Raw genomic sequence first — 18,302 nt, 5'->3', positions numbered from 1 at the left:
AAATTTTTACTTTGGTCAGAAAAAACAATGTCTTTTTGTGGTGCTGAAGAGACAATACAGTGGGTAGCATTTGCCTTACACATGGCCGACCTGGGTTCAAGCCCTGGTACTCATTATGTTCTTGAGCTTTCCAGGAGTGATTCCTGAGTACAGAGCCAGCCCCACCAACAACACATACCTTAGCATCCCCTTTCAATGGACAGGTTATGGTGATGAAGGTTTGGGGTTGTGGATAAACTTGGAGTTCAGAGCAGAGTCTTTTGATCAGAACTGGACTCGCATGCTCCAACTAGTTTTATGAGCCTCTTTTTTGAGGGGAGATGCCTGGGAGAAAAAGGCAATAGCTGGGTAATGGGTGGGGGGGGGTGCTTCTGCTGATGGGATAGGCCAACTCCTAACACCCACCTCTGCAGAGACCTCCCTGTGCAGCTGACCAACTCACAGGAAGAGGGTGTTTGATCTGCTTTTATCTTTATAAATAAATTTAAATCCAGCATTTGCTGACAGTGTAAACAGGGAGGGGAGGTCACCCTGTCCAGGACCATTTCTCATGGTTTGAGTTCCTGCTACCCCCCACCTGAGTTCCTGGTGGCCCTTCTCCCTTCCTCCTGAGCCTAGTGTGTGTTTATGAAGACTCACTCCCCTGACCCTTTCCAGCTGTTCTCTTGTTTGTTCTGTGTGGGGGGAAGGCAGAGAGTTTAAACCTTTGTTCCTTCTAAGACCTTGCCCCATGCTTGCTCCTATGCCTGTTTCCTGGAGGGTCGTACCAGCGCTGGGATCCTGGAACCAGTTCCTCTCCTGGCCCTAAAGCAGGGGTCTCAAACTCGCGACCCGCGGGCCATTTGCAGCCCTCCGTACAACATTTTGTGGCCCTGCCCTAGAGGAATCTTTTTTTGTTTTGTTTCGTTTTGGGTTGTTTGGATCACACCCCCCAATGTTCAAGGCTTACTACTGACTTTGCACTCAGGGATCACCCCGATTTTGCCTCCTGCGGCCCCCAGGTAAATTGAGTTTGAGACCCCTGCTAAAGCAATTAAAGGCAGTATCTGAGTCATGTAGGTCACCCCCCAGCCCACATAGCTGCTCCCAGGAGACCTATGGCTGGCAGTCTGAGTTTCTTATATACACCTACAGCAAGAATTGGTCACAGCTGGACTTGCTGAAGCCCCATGGGAGAAAGATGCACTTTCCCTGACTTGCAGAAGCAAACATGAGAGTTGAAGTTAATGGAAACCATCTGAGGGACTGTGCTACAACTGAGGCAGTTTTCAGGGGCTTGTATTCTGAAAACAGATGTTGGTTGGCCTCTGTTGAGTCAACACAGTTACAGATACAAGATGAGCACTTATCCCCGAGGGGCCTGGAGCAAGGTGCTGGGAAGACCAGATTGTCCCCTTATGCCCAGAGTCTCCTCCAGCCTGAGTTGGGACGTGCAGGTGGGCAGGGAAGCAGTGGTGTGCTGGTTCTCTAAGAGGAGAGATAGCCTCAGACTTATTCTTGGTGCTGTTGGACATAGGGGCTCTATCAGTTTGACTGGTCTGGTCATGTGTTGCCAGGAGCTCTTCATTCAGCTTTTCACCAAGTGTGTGCAAACAGCCTTTACTGTATATCACTATACAAATACACAGGTAGGAGAAGTTAATAAAGCTGAATAAACCTTTCTCATCGATTCAGAGAGCACACTATTTGGACTTTTTGTATGTGTGTGTGGTTTTTGGGTCACACCGGCAGCGTTCAGCGGTTACTCCTGGCTCTACACTCAGAAATCACTCCTGGCAGGCTCAGAGGACCCTATGGGATGCTGGGATTCGAACCACCGACCTTCTGCATGCAAGGCAAACTCCCTACCTCCATGCTATCTCTCCGACCCCTATTTGGACATTTTGATTCCATTAATAGATTTTTTTTTTAAAGTTCAGATGTGGTTCAGATGTGGTTGTGAGGGGAGATGTTTGCCATAAAGGAGAAGGGGGAACTCTCCTTAGACCCACCTTAGCCTTGCGTCTCCTCAATATTTGCCACTAGCTACCAGGGGTTCATAAGAATGTGTGTGCTCATATCTGTGGTTAAATTTACATAACATGAATGAGACGTTTTGACTATTTTTAAGTGTATGCTCGAGTAGCTTTAAGTCCAATCACGTTGTTTGTTCATCACCACCATCAGTCTGCAAAACTTTTTATTTTTTCAAAACTGAGGCTCTGTCTTTTAAACTGCTACTCCATTTCCCTTTCTCCCTAGTAGGAATCCTGTGCACTGCCATTCTAATGCTTGCTGGGTCCCCGAATTCTGTTCTCAGTACAGCACAGAAGTGGACTCTTAGAGTAAGTTTGCCCTTTTTTGACTGGCCTAAGTCACTGAGCACAGTGTCTTTAAGATTCATCTAATTTGTAGCCTGGGTCATACTTTTCTTTTTTGTTTTCTCTGAGTTTTGTGCTATTCCTAGCTGTGCTTGAGAACTGTTCCTGGTACTGTTCTCAAAACTGACCCCTGGCAGTGTTTGGAGGACCATATGTGGTATCTATCAGGGACCTTGGTTAGCTGCATACAAGGAAAGCCTTATACTCTGTGCTATTTCTTCAGCCTCTAGAGTCTCCTTTTGAAGACTGGATATTATATGTATGTAAGTCTAACTATTTTTTAATCTATTATATGCCCTTTGAAACTTGGGCTGCTTCTACCATTTGATGTCATGAATGTTGCTGTAAGCATAGATTTACAAATATCTTGTTTAAGTCTCTTCTTCCAGGTTGTTTATTTTCCCAGAGGGTTGGCAAGCCCCAAGTTATGCTTGGGGGGCTGGAGGCTGCTATTAATACTGAATAGTGCCATGGCTGAATAGTGCCATGCTCAGACCTGGCAATGCATTGCTGCTTGGACCAAACGGAGGGAGGTCAGTCAAGACCTCTCCGTCATTTTGTTTTTGGTTCTTTGGATATGGCAGCATTCTGGATTCCCAAATGAATGTGCTTTATGTCTAAGATGCCTAAGGATGAAGGCTTTGTGTGGTGAAGGAACCTCTGTGAAAATCTGTAGGGCGAGGAAGGCAGGTGCCTACATGCTGATAAAAATGGGGGTTCAAGGGGAATGGAAATTAGGGTTTTTCTCCCAATCCTCCTTCACATTTATATTAGAGTATCCTAGTAGAATCAACAGAATGAGGAGTCCCAGTTTGGAATGGCTGGGAGAATGGACTGAACTACTCAAAGCAGAAATATTGTAAGCATGGTTAGTTGCTACTGATCTGAATTTTTAGTTAGCAAGATTTTCATCATGGTCCAGTAGTCTGGCTATGACATAACACACACACACACACACACACACACACACACACACACACACACACACACACACAATCATCTGGTGAAAGTGAAATGTGTTCACATCATCATCCATGGCTCTTAACCATACTTGGCAAATCCTCACCATGGTGGGGAAGCCCTTGCCACACACCTGGATTGTGCACCTAGTTTTAGCAGGACATTGTTTCAAGAGCAGGTTGTTACACAAAGGTGAAACTCGGCTTTTTAGTGAGCCTGGGGCCTTTGAATTGACCCAGAAATTCTTACAGGTGGTCACTCCAAATTTATTTGCTTGGGATGTGAGCTTAGTGTAGACACTGGCCTGAAGCAGGTGGAGGTGCTCTCATAATCCTTGCTTTTTTAGGTGATGGCAAATAGGATTATATTTTAAAAGTTTTTTTTTAAAAAAAGAAACCAAAATGAACATTTCAAAATTGGCATGATGTTTAAATGTTAACAGTTCTGAGCTAGTGTACCATCATTTTCAAAGGAGACTGAGCTGATTAAAGAGGGTGCTTGAAGGAGGTGAGGTCAGGAGGTAGGAAGGGCATGTTGGCCTATCTGGAGGAGTGACAGGAATGTTCTAGAGTTGAGTGGGCTTGTATTGACTATGTAGAGCTGATCTAATTTTAAAGTCAAGAAAACGGAGACATGGTCCGTTCAAATGACCTACTGACTCATGGTTATTTATCAATCTAGATAGGCCTGAACCATCCCCTCTGAGAAATGTATGTTGAAATGCTTGATAGTTGACCCATCTCCCCCTGTTGGAGGGTGTCACCATGTTGCTGGACTAGAATTCAACTCTTCTGGGGCCTGTTGCCTTTGGAAACGGCAGTAAGAACTGTTGTATCTCAGAATTCATTTCTATTGTGGATGTTGAGTAGACAAGAAAGTTTCTGTGTTTATTTTTCAAAGTTAATGATTCCCCAAAGGAAGTATGAAAGCTAAATTCAAATGCATTCTTTAGGGCGGGGGCCAGAGTTAGGGTTCAACATTAACAGGGTTTTGTGTCTTTAGATCTTTTACATCCTCCCTCATTGTCCTCAGGGTTACTGGGCAATAGCCGGTCAGTGCTTTTCAAAAGTTTGGGAGGAAGAGGCAGAGACATTGACCTCTGGTTGTCCCTTTAGGTCAGTGCCAAAGGCAAGCAAGGCTCCATATTGATAACCAACATAGTGATCCTTGGTGCCTGAAAGATGCTCTCTGTTCATCTCATGAAGTAGTTCTAAGGATTTCTGTTTAGCTTTTGGGGAGAGAGGGCTAATTAATTAGGGCCCACCTAGCTCTAGGGGACACTGCCAACCGAGAACTAACCTCTGGGTTTGATGCCTGTCTGCCCACTGAGATGTGGGTTTGTAAACTGTGCCATGAGATGTTAGTTTTGGGGTGCTGCTGTGGGCCTCAGCCCTGTCTGCCTGCCAGAGTTACCATGAAGCCTTTATAGTTAGCAGAACTCAGGCTGCCCAGGACAGCTGGTTCACTTGGTTTGTGTTAGGTTAGCTGCAGTTCAGAGGCTCCCCACAGGAAGTTAATATTTAGCTTAGCAGGTACACAGCTGCTGGTTGATGGTGTGCGACCTGCTGAAGCATGGAGTTGGAGAAGCCTGGGTGTGGCAGGTGTGCAGAGAGGTTGGGACTTTGGCCCCTGTGGGTGCCCACAGCTTGGAGGAGGGGCATCTGTAGTGTAGTACTCACTGCTTCAAGTTTTTACAGTGAGGGCTTGGTCACTCCAGCCAATGGGAGATTACTGGGTCAGCTGCTCTGGAAGCCCAGGGGTTGTTTTGTGCCACACACTGTGCCTGCCTAATCTGGGTAGCCCAGGCCAGCACATGGAACTGGAGAATCTGAGCAGGTGTACCAGGTGGCAGAGATTATAAGTAAGACTTGGAATGCTCCAGATGCCTGGTATGGTTATACTATTTGGGCATGTAGGTGTGCCTTCGTGCAAGTGACATCACCCAAGTGTTTGATTACACTCAGAAGTATGTTTCCCTGGAGTTTGCACTGGGTGGGTATCCTGGATACAAGTTGGGGTACTGATACACATATGCTGAAGCTTGGGAGCTGGGGACTCTGTCTTCAGGGCCCAGAGACTACAGGTGTAACTGCCCCTTCGAACTGCTTGTGTGTAGGATAAAGCACTATTCTAACAAGGACATTCAGGTTGAGATACAGGTGCTCTGGGGCTCTGCCAGACCAGCTGGACTTTAGCTAAGGCAAAGTCGGAGCAGGGTGTGGTGTGGTATCCTCCTTCCCAGGCCACTGCTTAGAGTGGCAGACTCTCACCTGGTTTGGTGGTCTGGTTCGCCCACTCCTCGTGACATCCACACTGCTGACATGTGTGACCATTTCCAACAGCCAGACTCTAGCATTTGAAGTCCCCCAAAGGCACAAACTCTGCTCTCCCCGAAGGGACAAGCACACAAATCCCAGGGCAGCATTTGGTGCTTGGTCTTCTCCAGCTCAGGCAGTCCTCTCTTGTTATTTCCTCTCCCTGTGGCCTTTGCCCAGTTGATTGTGAAAGGTGGTCAGGATACCCAAAGTCTCCACTGGCATGCCTGTGAGTGTCAGCCCAATGCCAGCTGGGCCAGGTGGGGTGTGGACATTCCTAGATGGGCAGATGGCTCTCAGGAAGTGGGGGCCTTGTGGCTAACTCAGGCTGCTTTCTTGCCTACGTAGATGTGCCATTCGGAACGCCACCTGGATACGGCTGTGCCGCTGACCGGGCCGAGGAGCAGCGCAGGCACCAGGATGGGCTGCCCTATATCGATGACTCACCCTCTTCCTCACCGCACCTCAGCAGCAAGGGAAGGGGCAGCCGGGACACTCTGGCCTCAGGAGCCCTGGAGTCCATGAAAGGGGTGAGTGTCAGGTGGTGGTGATGCAGGGTGGGGGGAGAGGGACGGGGTAGGGTAACAAATGGGTCATGGAAATGCCTGGCCCCTCCAGCAGGTGCACAGAGACCACCTGCTGTGTACTTTGAGTGAGGCAAGTGTGGCCTCCTGCCAGCTCAGTGCTCAGAAGGCAGAGGGCAAATTGACAGTGTGGCCTGGCAGTTTTGCTGAGCCTGAGCCGTCCAGGCCTTTTGTCTCTGTATCCTCACAGTGTGCTTGCTTTTTGATTACCAGGGGGCACTGCTGATGGTAGCTCATCCCATTTGACTAGGATTTCTCTGGCAGTCTCACTTGATCCATCATTAATAGCCCCCATGTCATCTCTAGCTTTGAGGTGGGGGTGATTCTTAAGCAGTGCTCACAGGCCTTCAAGGCTACTGCCTGTGCTTCCCAACAGACTATGCAGGCCTGAAGTTTCAGAGTTCACACTCTAGCCACACAGTGCTCCTCAGGCTTTATGTTCCAGGGGTCCCTCAGTCATACTTTGTGCCACTGGGGGTGGGGGAATGAGGTGCTGGGGACTGAACTCGAGGCCTACGGCAGACAAGGTTTGTTCTCTATTTCTGTGAACTATCTCTCCCACCCCAGATGCTCTGCTTCACAGGCATGGGTCTGAGGTTGCCTAGCTGGTGCCAACCTTTCCCCTATTTGGCTGCGGGATTATGAGGAGAATCTTTCTGGATGCCTTGTAGCAATAAGGAACTCAGTCCAGACTCTGTTTCAGGATTCCTTGCACCCTGTCCTGGCAGGTGCGTTTGGATGTCTATAAAGCCCAGAGCACCCTACCCACTGGCTTGGGATTCTGTGAAAATGTCAACGCTAACCTGGGGTGGATCCTGAGCTCCAACTAGGCCCAAGAGTCTCTGCCAGTCTCCATTCCTGCATGGTTTCAGGCTGGCCTGCTGGTCTTGACCAAGCTGCCTACATTTTCCCCTTGCACAATGTCATAGATTAGAAGCCAAGGCAAGTACCAGCAGGCACAGATCCTCTGTATCTAGGGTGGGATGAGGATATAAAGTAGAAATTTTTTGGAGGGCAAAGGTGCTTGCCTTACATAAAGCTGACCAAGGTTTGATCCCTGCAGTACTCTGAACCCCACCAGGAATGCCCCCTGAAAACTACCGGATGTGTTCTCCCTCTAAAAAAAGAAACTTAGAGACACTGGGAAGAGGAGCAGGCTCTGTTTAGAACTGTAATGAGCTCTGCCCTGTTTCCCTGGAATGTTAGCCCACACAAATGAGGTACAGATGTGGGCACTCTGGCAGGTGGGGGCCAGAGCTGCAAGTTAGTGAGGAACCCTTTTAATTGGTATTAGAGGAAAGGGGGAAGGTCTATACAACACCCCGAGCTGCCATCCTGGGAAGAGGGACATGGTGTTCAGTCAGTGTGGTCAGTCCATAAGGGATGGGGGTTCAGGAGTGTTCTGCCAGTGCCTCTCCCCTTCGGTTTCAGGCAGCATGTTGAAGAGGAGAGCTAACGTTGCTGAACAGAACTTCCGTTCTGTATCTGGAACACATAGTGTGACCGTGACTGCTGCCCACACTTACCCTCACCTGCTGGGTCCTGCCTTTTAGGTGCCAGCATGGAGCAGGTGTGGGTCCAGCATAACTTGGTCTGACACTGCTGTTCTGCCATTGATGAGCTAGACAGCTCCCTAGCCAGGAGTCTCCTATGGCATGTAGGTGGCCTGGAAAGCGCAGGTGCACTCAGATGTAGCTACAGGGCTTTGCAGAAGTAGCTTTGCCCCTGTGCTGTGTCAGCTGCACCAACGATGCTCCCATGGCTGCCCCAGGGAGGCTCAGTGTGGTAATTGTTACCTTCATTCTGGTGATTCAGCTCAACCAAGTTACATGGCTCTGGGGTTCTGACTTCATTAAAAGTTTATGGTCTCCCTCACCTCTCCTTGGAAGGTCAATGAAGCCAGGTGTTTGGTGTTAGCCAGCCTGTTCTCTTTGGAGAGCCCCCAGATTGGTATGGGGCTCTTTGGGGGCAGGCACAGGAACTTCATACCCTTCATGCTGGAGTTTCATACTAGAACCCAGGGCCAGCCCCATCTTCTACTCTCTGGGCTCCAGGCTGGCATTCAGCCTGATCCACGATAAAGGAGACGTTTGCCCTTGTACCTGGCTGTCCCCTCCCGAACACTTCACAGCCAGGGTTTTATGCTCTGATCATCCTCTGTAACCTATTCGTCCGTATGTCCATCTGTGCTTCACTCCACACATAGACACTCTCCCTTTGGGGACTGGAGGCTCGAGGTCTGTCTGGAGCTCTTGCTGCTACTTGTGCTATAGCTCAGTTCCCAACCCATCCTGCTCCTCTGTCTCTGTGGGCCGGCAGCTGACAGATGGCAACTCAGTTTACCTGGGTCTCTTTATCAGCATTTTCTAGCCTATTCCACCACATAATCATTGTCACTGAATAATCATCACATCTTGTTTTTGCTGGCGTACTAGCCCAATTTATTTTTTTGAAGTGCTTCATGATTGAGTATTTGCTTCGAATGCGAGGCTTGGCTTTGTTTCCAGCACCTCTAGGTACCCTGAACACTGAGCTGAGAGAAACCCTTGAACACCGCTGAATACCCAAAAGCAACAAAAAATACACCCCCCAATCTTTATATGATGGGCATTTACTTTGTGTAAATCTGACATCACTAAATACCTATGAAGATGATACAGTGAAGTATGGTATCTTGTCATTCCTGCTTTGTTTTTTATCAGCTCTTTTCCTCAGTATTTGTATTGCTTTGGCTTCTGCCTCTCTCCCCCACTCTACCTTTCTTCAAGTCGACACCATCTTTGTGCCTCATCCTGTCCTCCTTCCAGTCCATCCTAGTCTTACCACCCTGCCCTATCCAGAGGATGGTGGGAAGGTAGGAGACCTTCCAGATTGCTGGTGTGTTTTTCCAGTTGCCCTTTTCTTCTGGACACCCCCATTTCGCCCCACCCCATGGTCTCCCAGCCCTCACAGCTCTGACTGGGTTCACATGTTCTTTCCAGAACTGGCATTTGCACAAGCCAGGGTTATAAATAGCTCTGGACTCTGCCTTGCCTTGTGCTTTTCTCCAACCATTCTTGTTTAAAGTGGCTGGCCAGTGTCTCTGCCTTCCCTGTCAGATGCCACCTGTAGTGCCCAGGATTCAGAAGAATGCTAGTCCAACAAACAAGAAATACCTGCACTCTCTGTCTCTCCCCCAGCACTGCACATTCCCTGGCCAGATGCTTCCTTGAGTCGGCCTCGCCCTCCAGAATAGGGTGAGCTGGACTGGGCTCCAGCTTGCCTTCGTTCTTTTTCCTCCCAGCTTTCCAGATTGTGTGGGTGGAACGGGATGGAGACATGGTGCTGCTGCTGCCACCACCGCCTCTGGTGCTTATAGTAGCAATATTGTTCTCCAGGCGTGAGCAGGGTTGGGTGGGTGGCTGTTGTACCCACCATGTCCCTTACTTGGGGTAGAAGCAGCACTAGCAGGACCGGGTGGGAGGTGTGTGCTGTGTCAGCAGTGATCTGCTTCCCCCACGTGAGATCTGATGTGAGACAAGGCAGCTCAGGTTCCCCTGACGCTGCACATTTGTGTGCCGGGGGCCACAAGTTTTATTGGCCATGGCAGCACTCAGGCCCCAGAGCAGAGTGAAGTCGTAGTCTTCAATTAACAGACTTGCTTGTCTTTCTGATGCTGACTCCTCTTGGAGGAGTCTTGACACTTGCCAGTGATACTGATGTCTCCTCCTCCCACTGGCTGGATTGTGTGTGTGTGTGTGTGTGTGTGTGTGTGTGTGTGTGTGTGTGTGTGTGAGAGAGAGAGGGAGAGAGGGAGTGAGGGAGGGAGAGAGGGAGGGAGAGAGAGAGAGAGAGAGAGAGAGAGAGAGAGAGAGAGAGAGAGAGAGAGAGAGAGAGAGAGAGAGAGAGAGAGAGAACATGGGGCCATCTCATGACCGACTTCGAGGGGGTGGAAGAAAGAACGTGGGGCCATCTCATGATCGACTCCCACTCTTGGTGATTTTCCCACCAAGAGAGAGAGGAGAGAGAAAGAAAAGAAAAGAAGGAGGGAGGGAGGGATGGGAAGGGAGGAAGGGAGGGAGGGAAGAAGGAAGGGAGGGAGGGAGGGAGGGAGGAAGGAAGGAAGGAAGGAACATGTGGCCATATCATGATTGACTTCCACCTGTGAACTTCCCACCCAGTATGCCCTGCATCAGGGATACTATGTGGTACAGAACCAGGTGTTCTGGGAATGGCTCTCAGCCAAGATCTTGTTTTGTTTTGTTAGTGGGCAGTACTCGGGGCTTATTCCTGACTCTGCTCAGGCACCACTCTAGGCAGACTCAGGAGACCATAGGTGATACCAGGGAGTGAACCTAGGTCAGCTGCATGCAGTACAAGTGCCCTACGTGCTGTACTATTTCTCCAACCCTCAGCCAAGATCTTGATGCCTGACCTCAGTCATGCACATGTGTACACGAATGTTTACACACATATACATGCACACACCTCTCCTGTTTACACTTGCAAGGTTCATGGCAGTGTGACACAGGGCTAGCAATGTTGTGATCATTGTGGGATGTCTTGATCATAAATAATACAGATATACCATGAGCCCGAACTCATCTCAGATCTTTTCTTGATTCCCACCCCCACCCCAGATTCTTACCTGAGTGTGATATGGACCTCAAGGGCCTCCATCTCCAGACATGTGACTGTCACAGTAGATGGTTAGGGCACTGATACTGGCATCTGGTGGATGGAAACCTAAAGTGCCACTAATACCCTACAAAGCAGTGATCTCCCCATCAGCATTCAGCTCCTGATGTCAGCAGTGCCCAGAGCCAGGAACTCTTGTTCTACCACCAGGAGTGAAGCTATCTCATGCAAGCTGGAAAACAGCATTGGAAAGAGCAAGGCTGTTACCTCACCTGCCAGGGGCACAGGGCCCTCCCCACTCACTGCCTCTCTCCAACGACAGCTGGGTCCTTTGACACAGGAGTGTAGCCTGAGTTCTGTGAATAATTAAATAATTATTAAATAATTTTTTATTTACTTTAAATAATTAAAGTAAGGGGTGCAGAGTGAGACTGGTCAACCACTGATACAGGATTGTTGCTGGCTTATTGGTCAGTGGCCCAGGAATGAACCAGTGTACACCAGAAGACACACAGCAGATTGTCTTGGCCATTTCCTGAGGTATCTGGAATATAATATCACTGACCCAATGGCTTAAACTGCAACCATAGATTTCTCATGGTTCTAGAGGCTGATCAAAATTCTCGTCTCTTCATCGGGTTCTGGAAGGGTTGTTTTTTTCTGGAGGTTTATCCATTATTATTTTTTTTTTTTTTTTGGTTTTTGGGCCACACCCAGCGGTGCTCAGGGGTTATCCTGGCTGTCTGCTCAGAGATAGCTCCTGGCAGGCACGGGGGACCATATGGGACACCGGGATTCGAACCAACCACCTTTGGTCCTGGATCGGCTGCTTGCAAGGCAAACACCGCTGTGCTATCTCTCCGGGCCCGTTTATCCATTATTTAGAGTAGTATTTTTTTCCCCCAAATGATACCACCCTCTGAGATGCCTGAAATGATAGGGGGAATGGGTGGAGATGATAGTAAACTTGGATGGAAATGCTTTCTGTATGTTCTTTGGGGCTTTTTGGTTGTTATTGTTTTGTTCTGTTTTATACCACCCTTCGCATTGCTCTGGACTTATTCCTGGCTCTGGGCTCAGGGATCACTTCTGGTGGGCTCAGGGACCATCTGGGATGCTGGGGATAGAATCCAGGTCAAATGTTTATGCAAGACAAGTACACTACCACTGTACTGTCTGTCTAGCCCTATCTGTTTGTTCTTTTAAAGAAAGTGATTTCCAGGGTAGAGAGGTATAGTCGTGGACATTGAATGATTTTATTTTTTTTCTGAAAACAAAGCAGGCCAAATAAGTGAATCTCTGTGATAACAGTATCTATCTTCCTTCCTTCTCAGTTCACTCTAAGTGTCTATGTTCTAATTTCTTCTTTTTCCTTTTTAAAAATATTGAACTATAACATTAGCTTTTAAGTATGCAGCATAATGGTATTGCACACACACACACACACACACATATATATTGCAAAATGAATACTATAACAAGTCTAGTTAATATCATACTACATGGATGCAAATATTTTCTTTTAGTCAGGAGAACTTTTTAGATCTATTCTTTTTTATGGGGGTAGGGGGGTTGGGTCACAACCAGCGGCACTCCAGAGTTACTCCAGATATCGCTCCTGGCATGCACGGGGGACCATATGGGATGCCAGGATTTGAACCACCATTTGTCCTGGATCAGCTGCATGTGAAGGCAAATGCTCTATCATTGTGCTATCTCTCTGGCCCCTTGATATTTTCTTGACAACTGTCAGACATGTAACACATTTTAGCCCAGGTTCTCAAGTCAGCTATTTGGAAAAATATATCCAAGTGACATGGAGGGAAATGAGTTTTTGAGGGCCTGCATTTGTTAGCTGTCGTTTTCAGTTTTCCAGAACCTGTGGGTGTGTTGGAAGACTTACTCTACATCCACTAGGCTCTGCATTACATCTGTAGGATTTTGTGACTGGAATATGCACTCTTGTTGTTTAGGGTCCACCCTAAAGATTGTTTGCTTTTGGTTTTGTTTGGGGGCCATAGCAGGCAGTACTCAGGGCTTACTCCTGCTTTTGAACTCAGAGATCACTCCTGGCAGGGCTCATGGGATCACATCAGGTACCAGAGATTGAGCCCAGGTTGGCCACATGCAAGACATGGTCTACCCACTTTACTATCTGCATGAAGACATATTTTAAATGGAATCACCGTGAGTTATATAGTCACAAAGTTGTTCATGATTGAATTCCAGTTATACAATGTACAACACCATTCATCCACATTTCCCATCACCAATGCCCCTGATTTCCCTCCCACCCTCCATTGTACCTGCCTCTATAGTAAACATTTTTCATCTCTCTCTGTCTGTCTCTGTTTCTTTCTCTTTTTTTCCTTTTAGACATTATGGTTTGCAGTTATTATTACTGAAGAGATATTATGCATTTCTTTTATCTCTTTTCAGCAACCACTTCTTGTCCAGGGTGATCATTTCCAGCTTTCATTGTCATAGTGCTCCCTTCTCTGCCCTAACTACACTCCTGCCCTCTTTGTGGCAAGCTTCCTACTTTGGACTGGTCCTCCTGGCCCTCGTCTTGCGTGAGGACATTTTAACTTTATTATTTCTTGAAAGTTTGTCCAAGTACATCATATTCTGAAGTCCTGGGGGCACATATAGCAGTCCTGAGGTTATTGTCATAGTATGATTGGAAAGTGGGCTTCCAGCTGCTTAGACTTGACCCCCCATTGAGTCCTCTTGGTCTAGGGATGCTTCAGCTTTTGGAGGCAGAGTCTCACTCAACCTTTACTGGGGGCATTAATGGGGGGGGGGGGAAATCTCACCCATTCAGAAGAGGGTCACTGTTAGCAGTCAGAAGAACTGACTTAGAGAATAGAGATCTTATATTTGATGCTTCCCCTCCCTCCCAAAAAGGTAGCTCTGTCTTTAGCTCTGTCTCTGGTCAGGAGCAGGTGTGAGGAGGGAGGCTCTGCTGTCATGCCTGAATGATCTGAGTGTCAGATGGCAACAAGAGAGGGTGCCGACAAGGAATGGGCTATTGTGGAAGGAGCCAGGTGGGGGAACCTGAATCATCCTGCTCGGTATCGTCTGGGAAATCTCTCCATGTGGGGGCAACTTTTCTGATTTGCAGTAAGCACAAATAAGTGACCGATGTACTTCCTTAAATTCCACATATACTTTCTCAGGAGGCCTCTCCCTAGGCTAATAGGCCAGTCGTGTGTCCCCCCACCACCACCACCACCGCAGGCCATTCACAGCATCACCTTCTCTTTCCTCCTAGAGTGAACTGGACTTGGAAAAGGGCTTGGAAATGAGGAAGTGGGTTCTGTCTGGTATCCTGGCTAGTGAGGAGACCTACCTGAGCCATCTAGAGGCGCTGCTGCTGGTAATAAGGGCTGGGGTGTCGGTGGGTGGGTGGTTGGGGGTCTGTGGGACACACTCTACTCCCATGTCCTTGGTCAGCTTTTGGGAGCCATCGACACAATTGCAGGAATGTCTGAACATTCCACCTCTGTAGTAGTGCAAAACACTGCAAGAGACAGTGGGCATCAGCATAAGATTTGGGTGCTGGCTTTAATTGTGTTTTGTTTTTGGTGGGGGGCACATGTGGGTGGGGTGGGGAGTGTCACTCCTACTGGTGCTCATAACTCTGATGCTGGGCATCAAAACCAGGATTCTTGCATACAAAACCTGCACACCAGCCCTCTCTGGTCCTCAGTTTGTGTTTTTAATGGAACTTAAACATGAAAGCACAGGGGCCATATGCTCATGCCTTCCTCTGGGTGTACCATACACCTGAGAAATGATAAGCCTCTCACCATGCCCTCTTACAGCCCATGAAGCCTTTGAAGGCCGCCGCCACCACCTCTCAGCCAGTACTAACCAGCCAGCAGATCGAGACCATCTTCTTCAAAGTGCCTGAGCTCTATGAGATCCACAAGGAGTTCTACGATGGGCTCTTCCCCCGGGTGCAGCAGTGGAGCCACCAGCAACGTGTGGGGGACCTCTTCCAGAAGCTGGTAAGTGTGTCAAAACTAGCACCACCCTTCAGCTTGCCTCTCCTGATACCTGCACACACTCAGGGACATTGGCCCCTGGGTGTGTCTCACTGCTTTCTTGGTGGAGAGGACCCCTCTATAGTGTCCCTGATGAAACTCTGCCTATCCCTGCATGGTGCTTGATCATTTCTGACTAGTTCCAGGAGCGCTTTGATTAAAACATGTTGGGGCTGGAGTGGTGGCACAGTGGTAGCATATTTGCCTTGCACTTGGCTGAACCAGAATGGATGTGGGCTTGATTCCCGCTATCCCATATGGTCCCCGAGCCAGGAGCGATTTCTGAGTGCAGAGCCAGGAGTAATCCCTGAGCACTGCCAGGTGTGGTGTCCCTAAAAAAAATTAATTAGGGGCCGGAGAGATAGCATGGAGGTAAGGCGTTTGCCTTTCATGCAGAAGGTCATCGGTTCGATATGGTCCCCTGTGCCTGCCAGGAGCAATTTCTGAGCATGGAACCAGGAGTAACCCCTGAGCACTGCCAGGTGTGACCCAAAACACACACACACACACACACACACACACACACACACACACACACACACACACACACACTCTGCCGGGTGTGACCCAAAAAACACACACACACACACACACACACACACACACACACACACACACACACACACACACACACACAATTTAAAAAAAAAAAACAAACAGATGTTGCTGTGGATAGCAGGAGGACTTAGGCAAAGAGCCACAGAGTTGGGGTGAGAGTGGAAAGAGATATTGTACTTCATTTTCTGTAACTATTTGAATTAAGAGCACTTGGAGAATTAAAAAAGTATGTGGGGAGGGGAAACTTGGTTGATGAACATGAATGTGGTGAAAATTGTGCCCTTAAGTCCTCAAGGAAGGCCATAGAAGGGAAATAGTGATGGCAGGGGAGTCCTAAGAACCTTAGTTTCCACTAGCAGCTATTGTTGACACTTGGAGGCACATTTAATGCTAAAAACTCTGGCAGCCTTCCTTGGCTTGCAGAAATGTCCTTAGCCAAGAGATGAGCTTGGTTTGTACAGGTAGATTAAAGGACGAGTGGGGGTGGGACGGATGGACCATGGTTAGATCCCCTGGCATCCCATATGGTCCCCCAAGCCAGGAGCGATTTCTGAGTTCTTAGCCAGGATTAACTCCTGAGTGTCATTGGGTGTGGCCCAAAAACAAAAACAAAGGACTTCCTGGATGAGAGCCAAATGTCGTAGGCATTTGCCTTGCGTATGGCTGACCCAGGATGAACCTGGTTTGATTCCTTGCATCCCATCCCGAGCTTGCCGGGAGCAATTTCTTTTTTTTCTTTTCTTTTCTTTTCTTTTTTTTTTTTTTTGGATTTTGGGTCACATCTGGCAGCGCTCAGGGGTTACTCCTGGCTCCAGGCTCAGAAATAGCTCCTGGCAGGCTTGGGTGACCATATGGAATGCTTCAAACCAATGACCTTCTGCATGAAAGGCAAATGCCTTACCTCCATGCTATCTCTCTGGCCAGGAGCAATTTCTGAGCACAGAGCCAGGAGTAACCTCTGAGCATTGCCAGGTGTGGCCCAAAAACCAACCAACAAATCAATCAATAAATTTTTAAAAAAATAAAAATGTTTGGGGCTGGCATGGTGGCGCTAGAGGTAAGGTGTCTGCTTGCCAGCGCTAGCCTAGGACGGACCACGGTTCGATTCCCGGTGTCTGATATGGTCCCACAAGCAAGGAGCAACTTCTGAGCGCATAGCCAGGAGTAAGCCCTGAGCGTTACCGGGTGTGGGCCAAAAACAAAACAAAAAAAAAAATTTAAAAAAAATAAAAGGACATCCTGGCTCTGTGAGGGCTTCTGGTTTTTGAGTACCCAGGGCTTGACTCCATATAAAGTCCAAACAGATACTGGGGAGTTGAATGAATCCAGAGGTTTCCTTTGGCACCTGGGCTTGCTCCCTTCTTTACTTTACAGGTTACTTGCCTGGACTATAACCTTGAGCTGTTTCCAAGGCTGCTCCCCATCCCTCACTTTCAGGGCCCAAAATATATAAATGGGATAAGATGACAGAATAGTGATTTCTGAGATGGACAGGAATCTGTTTGGCAGAGATTAGTGGTTCTCACCTTTGTAGGGGTAAGGGGAGGATCAGGAGTGTCTCTGGCCCCTCTCACAGAACCTAAGAGGAGCCAAGAATGTGCTTTTTTTTATTTTTTTTTTTAATTTGGCCACATCCAGTGCCGCTCAGGGGTTACTCCTGGCAATGCACTCAGAAACTGCTCCTGGCTTGGGGAACCATATGGGACGCCAGGGGATCGAACCTCGGTCTGTTCTAGGCTAGCACAGGCAAGGCAGACGCCTTACCAATTGCACCACTGCTCCGGCCCTAAGAATGTGCTTTTTAAAAGGTTAATGAAATCAGTAGAATAATCTACCAGGCACATGCTTAATCAAGACATGAGTAAAATGAAAATTTACTAAAAGCAAGACACTGTTCCAGGGCCTGAGGATAAAGGAGAAAACACTCATGGACATTTTGTTTCAACATGTGAGTTTGGATTGTTTATATGTAGGCTTGCTCCTTATTCCTTTCTTTGTGGGTCTTGGAGAAAAATCAGGGAGTCTTTTGCAGGGGAGGCCATGGGCAGTAGAGGGTTAGATTTTACTCCAAGAGTCTGGTGTTGTCAACCTATTCTCTCCCACTTCCACCTCCCATCCATCCCTCACCAACCCCCACCTTTGTTCTTGGAGAGTGACTCAAAGTCACTTGCAGGGCAAGCCCATGTGACGTGTTTCTGCTGGACTCCAGGGTGGCCAGAGCCTCTGGGTACACAGGTTCTTTCCCTGGAGTGTTCCCTTTTCTCATGGAAACATTCTCCCCAGGGAAAAGCAGGGGTAGAGGTTGTCAGGAACCTGCCAAGGGGAACTTGGCCCCCAGCCCTTCTAGGCCTCCCACATATCCAGCTACCTTGATCCTGGCCTCACCCTGGCTCATGCCTGGGCTCCAGCCAGGTTCCATTCTGAGGTGTGGCTTTCCTGTTGGCAGTCATCATCTCACTTCATAATGGGCTATGGACTGTAGGCTCCCAGGCACAACACAGGTGGGGGACACTGGAAATGAGCTCAGATTCTTGTCACCTAGGACTCTTGCCCACAGACAGAATGAGGGCCCATGTGTGGATGCTGGTGCCTTCTGTCTTAGAAGTCCCCCCTATTTTTGCTTGTGTGTCAGTTTAACCTAGCTTTGAACCTGGCAGATTTGAGTCAGCCTGTGGTCTCCTGAGAGCCAGAAAGGATTGTCTTTTGGGGAGCAGCCAGCACTTCTGCCCTGAATAGCATTCCGAGATCCCTTAGAAACCAGACACTGAAAAAAAAATTAAGTGTGATCAACACCAGCATTGAAAGAGTTTCTCTGGGTTCTCTGGTGTTCTTGAACTCTCCTTTGTGCTCAGGATGGGG

At 48.3% G+C, this 18,302-nt stretch overlaps 1 protein-coding gene across 1 annotated transcript in view; it reads left to right on the top strand.

Annotated features, from left to right (window-relative positions):
• Positions 1–18,302, top strand: part of BCR (BCR activator of RhoGEF and GTPase) — a 129,804-nt gene that overhangs the window by 68,667 nt on the left and 42,835 nt on the right. Inside the window, exons 2-4 of the mRNA XM_049788919.1 lie at positions 5,984–6,165; positions 14,111–14,215; positions 14,664–14,849. Coding sequence (XP_049644876.1) covers positions 5,984–6,165; positions 14,111–14,215; positions 14,664–14,849 — 473 coding nt within the window. The remainder of the gene's footprint in view (positions 1–5,983; positions 6,166–14,110; positions 14,216–14,663; positions 14,850–18,302) is intronic.

This window comes from Suncus etruscus, chromosome 15 (genome assembly GCF_024139225.1).
Source record: "Suncus etruscus isolate mSunEtr1 chromosome 15, mSunEtr1.pri.cur, whole genome shotgun sequence".
NCBI classification, from domain to species: Eukaryota; Metazoa; Chordata; class Mammalia; order Eulipotyphla; family Soricidae; genus Suncus; species Suncus etruscus.
This window is presented reverse-complemented; position numbering and strand designations above follow the sequence as displayed.